The following is a 7,480-nucleotide window of genomic DNA, read 5'->3' on the forward strand; positions in this document are numbered from 1 at the left end:
GTTATCCAATAAGTTGGAAGAATGCAGTAAACCCAGCAGGGGTCTTAGATTCAATCACTGCCAAATGGATAGAAAATACTCTTACTATTGTATAGAAGAAAAGCTCATCTACTAGAAGCCAATCAAATTCTGGAGACCCGAAAATGCTTAAAAAATAAAACCTGTATAATCTTGAGAAAAGCATTATGACTCAAGCTTATCTCCCTCCCCATTTCTATATTAAAAGAATCACAATGAGTAGATTATCTAAAGTATACAATATCTTCAACCCTCCCCCACCCACAGGATAATTGCTTACCAAAAAACAAAAGTAAAAGATTTCCTTTGAACCAGCTAAAAGAAAGCTCCCATTTACCGGTTTAATTTTACATCTCAATTCAGCAATCCAGAAACACTTAAGTAACAAGGCTTTAACTCAATTCATACATGGCAAATCAGAGCTATAATTAAGTTCTACTTAATTAAGAGCTAAAAACTTGTTCCAAACAGTCTTGGATCAAAATTCAGGGACTCTGCTGAAAAGGAAGAACAGTAAAAGAATCAAAGAAGGTTGTAACAGCTGTTAATGTGTCTTGAGTTCTGCTATTTACATTAAGAGATAGGTCCCATTTTCCTTCAACTGGGGCTCATCTTTTAAGCAAACTTGTAAACTCCATGCAGGCAGGGACTTTTGTCAGTCCCTTCTACAGAGTCACTCCCAGAACAAAGACTTGACAGTCATGAAATTCACTTGGAAAAAAAAATAATAAAGGATGGTGGTAACTGGAGATGCAGTACTTGTTTGGATTTAGTCTTTTAAAATGGTTTAGATGCTTTCTTTGATGAACCAAAAGTACAACAGGTTAAGGGCTGATGAAAGAGGGAACTTGTTGAACTCTTCCCCATGATTTTTCCAGGGCCCTAAGGCCCAGAGCATGAAATGCAAACACTGTTTTATTTCCAACCCTCTTCCTAAAGACCTCTTAAATGTAAGGTCCCAAAAGCACATCTCAGATGTTAAAAGGGAGAAGAGATCGTCAAATTCGACCAGCTAAACACTCATCATGGCTCCTTCAAAGGAACTGATGGAAAATCCCATCTCATAACCAACCAGAGTCAGATCATGATAAACAGCTCCTTGGATTCAAAGCATGGCTAAAAATCAACCATGAGCAAGCCATTTTCAACCCGGAGCTACTGTTTACTCTAAAATGAGTACAAATGAGAGTTAAAGATAATGTACTTGAGGTCCCAGCCTGGTGTCCGGCACTTACTTAGGCTACAGTTTAAAAACTGCAGAATCATCTCAGTTGGCAGTTCAGAACTCTCTTGACGCAAATAAAACCGAAAACATTGTTATTTTGAACAAAACTAATTACTGATCACGCTGCCAGCACACAGTGGGTCTTCTGCAGTTGAAATTCTCTGAACAGGACTCTCTACCTCCTTTTGTATAAAGGAAAAATCCAAAAGCTCAGAGTAATTGGACAGGTCTCAAAGTTACACAGCTGAAAGTCATACAATCAGACTGGAATGCACATCTCTAAACCTTACCAAAACACTAACTTCATTTAAAAAGAGGAAGTGCTAACTCCATCTCCTGCTCCCAAGATGGCTCCCCACGCCCCCACCCCCCACCCATGAGGAAGCTAGTGGAGGCTGAAATGACCAAGTACCGATGTGTGTAATTCATTTTTAACGGAACAAAGGGGGCTCCGGGCAAGCTGGAGCCCCTTTCTCTATCAGAAACTATGATCGAAACACAGAGAGTCGGCCTGCAACACGCAAGCTACTGTCATCGAGATTTCTCCCTCTCCCACAATTAAAACGGGGACTTCCAAGTGCCCTCTTCTCAAAATCCTTATAGCCAGGGGAGGTCATTTCAGTTTAGAAACTGGGGCGAGGCAGTTGTTTGAAACTTGGGGATCTTAATCGTTGATGGTTGTAATCCAGTTTAGCACAAAGGGCCTTCGAAACTCTTTTGAGAAAATGCTAATTTCCCCCCATATGTAGCGTGAGTCCACTGCCCACCTGCAGATTTTTTGATCTGCTAATTGATCTCCAAACTCCACCTTCCTCCCTCAAGAACTGCATTCTTTACAAGTGGATCTCAAATTTGGTTTTGCAAAATAGGTCCGGGCCCAAGTCTTTTAACTTTTTAAAATTGCACAGGTCTATGTATCTATCTATTTATACAGATCTGCCTATATGGATCTATGTGTGTCTCTCTATACAGCTATACGTACTGAGCATACAGATAGGTACCTACAGACAGGCTGCTCAGATGAAAAAGGCAGTCATTAAACTGCCCGGGGAAGCTACCTTCTGTCCCGTGGGGGCAACTGGAGATCCTGCAAACACATTCTAGGATCGAGGAATTCTTGAAAAGAATTCCAGAGAACAGCAGGTACAGCCCGGGCTCGCGCAAGCCAGTGGCTGAAGTTGCCAGGGGCGCCCATCCTGCGCTCGGCATCCCCACCCCGCAGCCCGTCCCACCCATCAGGTGTGAGCCGGTACCTGCGAGGGGACCCGCCTCTCCGCAAAGCGTGTGGCTCCGGGCAGGGCCTCCAGGGGGCGCCCGCGCGCAACTCGGCGGTCGGCTCGGACCCCAGCGATCGATAACGACCCCCCCACGGCCGCCCCCAAATCGTGGAGGGAGCGGAGCGCACAGCCAGGCCGGAGAGCCCCAGCCTAGCTCGGGTTAACTGCCAACTCCAAGCCGCGCTCATTGAAGAAGCCGCCCGGTGACACGCTCCCCGCAAAGGTGCCAACCACCACCCAAAGCGCCCCTGGCGTGCGCCCACCAAAAGTGAAGGGGGCTGGAGAATGGGGAGGTCAGAGCAGAACCAGGGGAGGGGTCAGAGCCCGGAGCTCGCCCCTCCTCTTGGGAGGAAGCGGGCGGGCGGAGGGTTAACCCTTTTGTTCCAGGTGGGCCAGGCGACCGAGCCTCTGCACGCTCTCCCCCCACCGCCCCCCCACCCACGGCACAAAGAGAGTCCATCCCCCTGGGACCCCGGGTGCGCGCCGCCCAGACCATCAGACGCCCCGAAAACGCACAGCCGCCCCTCGTCGAGCTGATCTCTTTCATTTGCCCTGGAAAAATGTTATTTGCGGGCTGGGGGTAGGGGGGTGGGGGGGTGGAGAACGTGGGGGGGGGGGGTGCGTGTGAAAAAGAAAAAAAGAAAAAAAACAGGGATTTACATTAAACCCATTATAAATTCGGGAAACCCACTACATCCCCAAGAAGGGGGAGGTAGCCCCGAAGCAGCGCCCGTCGGAGCGGTGGCTTCCAGCGGCTGGGGTTGCAGCGCACACTCCCACGGGCGGCTGAGAAATTAGAAAGCAGGCGGGGAGGAGGGAAAACGACCCACAAGGCCCCAGAGGAGGCTAACAACGCCCCCTCCCCCCACGCGCAGCTAAAAACTTATCAGGCGACAATTTGGCGGGCCGGGACCGGGGGGGGGGGACCGGGTGGGCGCGCGCCCCGCTCCCGCCGCCTCCTCCGCAAGGGGCCGGGGTCCGAGCGCCTCCCCGCCCCGGGAGCTCGCCCCGGCCGCGACCGCCCAGCCCTGGCCCGACCTCTCCGCGCCCCCCCCGCGCCCCCGGGGCGCGCTTCTGGGCAGCCGGGCGCCCCGGAAAAGCCCCGCAGGGTTCCAGGCCGGGGCACCCCGCCGCGCGCCCGCGCCCCCGCGCCCCCGGCCCCGAGCCCCGCGCCCCTCCCGCGCGCCGCGGTTATTTTTAGGAAGTCGGAAATCAAAGATGGCTGGAGGTCAGGCCCCGAAAGGTTAGGGCGAAGATCGGCAGGCGGCAAAGCCCAGCGAGGACGGGGGAAAAAAAAAAAAAAAAAGCTAAAACCTTAATTTTTTTTTTTTTTTTTTTTTTTTTTTTTAATGAGCGATCCTGCGCCTTCCCCCCGCCAGCCCTCTTCGGGGCCTCCAGAGAGCGGGTGGCCCGCACCCCAGCTCCCGGAGGTGGGGAGAGGTCGCGCCCCCTCCCCCTGCCCTCCCGGCCCGGCCCGGCCGGACCCGGCCCTGGAGGGGCGCGTGCAACAGATCGCCCTCCCCCGGGGGGCCTTCCAGGAGCGCGCCCCGTCTCCAGCCTCCCAGAACAGCCCCCCCCGGGGGGGGCAGGGAGAAAGGTGGGGAACCCCCGGGGTCTTTCTTTTTAAAAGCGGCGCCAGAGAGGGAGGAGGGGAACCGAAGTTACAAGTGGGGGGGGGGGCGGGGGGAGGAGGCTACCGGCGAGGGGAGTGGAACCAATTAAGGGGCGAGGGACGAGGAGGGAACCTTTCAGGAATTGAGGGGCAGAGAGGGTGGGGGTCAGGCTTACGAGACCTGGGGGTGAAACTTACACGAGAGGAGGGAAGCGGTGGAGGAAAAAAAAAAAAAAAAAAAAAAGTGGAATTAACGAGGGGGCGGGGGGCGAGGGTGCCTCGCGCCCCCAGCACGGAGCCCCCCGACCTCGGTGCCTGCCAGAATGCGCGCTGCGAGGCGCCGGCCCCCCGAAGCCCGCGCCCCCCAGGGTCCGGCGAGCGCCCGCGAAGCTGCCCGCCCCCGGCGCGCGCCCCAGCCCGGCTCACCCGGCTCCCCCGCCGCCGGCGCCGCTGCGGCCGCATCTGCAAACTCCGGGGCCGGCTGCTGCGGGGGCTGCTCGCCCTGGTCCTCCTCCGAGTTGATGTGCTGGGGTTTCGCCTGCTTGCGCCTCGACATGGTGCGAGCATCGGGCCGCCTGGAGAGCCGCGGTTATTTGCCCACTCCGCCACAAATTCCTGGAGTTGGGAAATTTACCCCCCTTCGGCCGGAACGCGCATGTCCCAGTAATTATTATTATCAATAATGCATTGCGATTTATCATGAGCCCTGACAGCTGATTGGCCTGAGTCCAAGACCTCAGAGATCATTTAAATAAGCCCTCATTGATCAGGGAGGGGCGAGGCATTCTGGGCTTTGTAGTCCGGCCCTGCCGGCGACAAAGGCGTGTTCGTCGGGGGAGCGCAACTAATTAGCATCCGGGCTCAGATTGGCTGGATCGTGCACGAAATCGGAGGGGGGACCCATCCTCGCCCCAGCTATCTGAGTCCTTGGAGAGAAGAATAAAAATAATCGTGTGCTTATTCAAAACCAGGAGCGTCCGTAAAACTTTTGGAAGGAGCGTATGGGGTGGCGTTGCTCCAAAAATCACTTTTGGAAGGTTGATATCCGCGCAAGCCGGGGTTGGAAGGTCTTTTCAGTGGAACAGTTTGGCTTGATTTTTACATCTACCAATTAACAAAAAAAAAAAAAAAAAAAAAACCACCAAAAACCCAAAACCAACCAACCAACCAACCAAACAAACAAACAAACACAAAAAACCTGCAAACAAAAAACTGGGATGTGACCTGTGTCACCTTCCATCTTATTTTTGATTGCGATGCTTAAATGGAATTTCTAGATGCCTGAAGAAGAGTGAACATGGTGGTTGATTTGATTCGACCTTCCCAATCCATCGCAACTCTGCAAGTGGCCTTGGAATTTCCAAAATTTCAGATTATCCTTTTACCATGATTTATTTTCTTGAAATGCTAACTAATAGCCTCTCCCCCCGCCCCCCAACCCCAGGATTCATATTCACAAAGGTTGGTTTGTTGTTAAAAGGCGACCTTGGTTTTTGGTTTGGAGGTTTATTTTCACTCTAAAATGACTGAAACCAAATACTGAAAAGGCAGATTAAAGGCCAGTATAGTCAGAGATAATATCAAAACAGCAAGCAATTGCATTTTTTCCCCCACAAAGCCATAAATGTCTGATAACATCATATTTTATTGCTGAGACAATGCTCTTACATCTCCCATGCAATAGCAATGAGTACTGTTAGAGTATCTGAGTGTCACTAAACTAATCTTTATTGGAATTTTTTGCAATAAAGACTTCATTATGAAAAAGGGGTATAGTTCAGAGTGATTGCATCATCCTGACGCCGGGATACCTGGCATTTTCTAAAATTGTGTATGTATAATATTACATGTATACGCATTGATACAGTAAATCCCTATATTTAATTCCATTAATTGCCTCGCGCAAGGTAAATGCTCAAAAAATGTCGAATAAATGATGAAATTTTCAGCCTTCTCAGTCTGTGATTGGTGTTTCCATGACGCCTCCGGGCCTGCGTCTTTATTTGGCTTTTACTTCATTGTAAGAGAACTGTAAACCATCCACATTTGTGCCTTGCATTTGCTCCATTAGTTATATATCAAGTTCCCAGCTTGTAAGAGTTTCTTGTAAGCTCATCAGAAATGCAAGCAAAATAGAATGCTGGGCTCATAAATACATTCACCTGGGTATTTGGACATCCCAAGGAGGAGAATAAATCAGCTTGATCATCTTTTTGATATTCATGGCCATCAATAAAAACTTACTGAAAGAAGGTTAACCTCCAATTTTTGAGTCTCCGCTTGAAAATGTTTCGCTTTGTTTTATGTAAGTCCCCTAAAGCAAAAAAGATAGAATTACAGTCAATGGCCAAAGTTGGGAAGGTAAGAATTTGGTTTAATAATACATGGAAGCTGTTTAGAATTCTCATACTGAGTAAAAAAGCCAATTAACACCTGCTTTGCTGACTAATTTACTTATATTCCTAACACCTTTTCTGTTTAACATGGTGTGGCAGGAGATGTAATTGAGAAATCTAAATGAATGTACAGTAGGTTTATAGCTCAAGACATATTAGTGGCTTAAAGAAAACTTCATTAAAGGTAAGGTTTCTTATAATTATTTTAGTTGTTAGTTTCATCATTTCTGCTTAGAACAAGGTCAAAAAACTGCCGCTTGCATCTCCAAGTGATGATGATAATAATTACTGTTTGAGCGCTGTTATGTGCCGCAGACTCCCTAAACACACACTCCCTTGTTTTATTTTCCCAGGGAAACTGAGGCTCAGAGACGTGAAGTGACTTAATTAGGAAGTGGCTGAGCTGATTGGTGGTTGATCCCTAAACTCGGCTCCAAAATTCTTACCGTATCCCCAAACCTGTCATGCACCTGAAGCTGAATGCAGACAAGAAAATAAAAACAAGGAAACATTGGGGTAAAAGAAAACTTGTGCAACATTAAAACTGTCCTGGAAAACTCCAGGCTCTGTAGAAGTAAATTCTACATGTAAAAATCAAGGAGAAGTTTTTCTCCAAAAGAAACGTTCCATGAACTTCATATCAAGAAAAGGATGCAGTACAGGTTTTGAGCCTACCTCCAACAGTGAGCTGCAGCCAGCGAGCAGGAGTAGGAGGAAAGACCCTAGAGGGGAGGAGAGGGTGAATGGAGAATAGAGGGCTACAGGCAAGTTCCTAATCAAAGGCAGTTTTTTGGATTATTTATTATTCCTTGAACAGCCAAAAGACCTGAGTAGGACTAGGGAAAAAACAAACAAACAAACAAACAAACAAAAACAAAGATCAAAGTAGAAGATTGTATTAAACTTTTTAATGCCTTCTGTTAGGTGACTGGGTTTATATAATCCAATCATT

The 7,480-nt window shown here is 49.1% G+C and overlaps 1 protein-coding gene across 2 annotated transcripts in view; it reads right to left on the reverse strand.

Moving 5' to 3' along the window:
• SALL4 (spalt like transcription factor 4) overlaps positions 1-4,907 on the reverse strand; it is a 19,427-nt gene extending 14,520 nt beyond the window's left edge. For both annotated transcript variants that reach the window (XM_072801450.1, XM_072801449.1), the window contains exon 1: positions 4,559-4,907. In XM_072801450.1, coding sequence (XP_072657551.1) covers positions 4,559-4,688 — 130 coding nt within the window. In that variant the 5' untranslated portion in view covers positions 4,689-4,907. The remainder of the gene's footprint in view (positions 1-4,558) is intronic.
• Positions 4,908-7,480: the final 2,573 nt, after the last annotated feature.

The sequence above is a fragment of the Canis lupus genome, chromosome 26 (genome assembly GCF_048164855.1).
Source record: "Canis lupus baileyi chromosome 26, mCanLup2.hap1, whole genome shotgun sequence".
Lineage (NCBI taxonomy): Eukaryota > Metazoa > Chordata > Mammalia > Carnivora > Canidae > Canis > Canis lupus.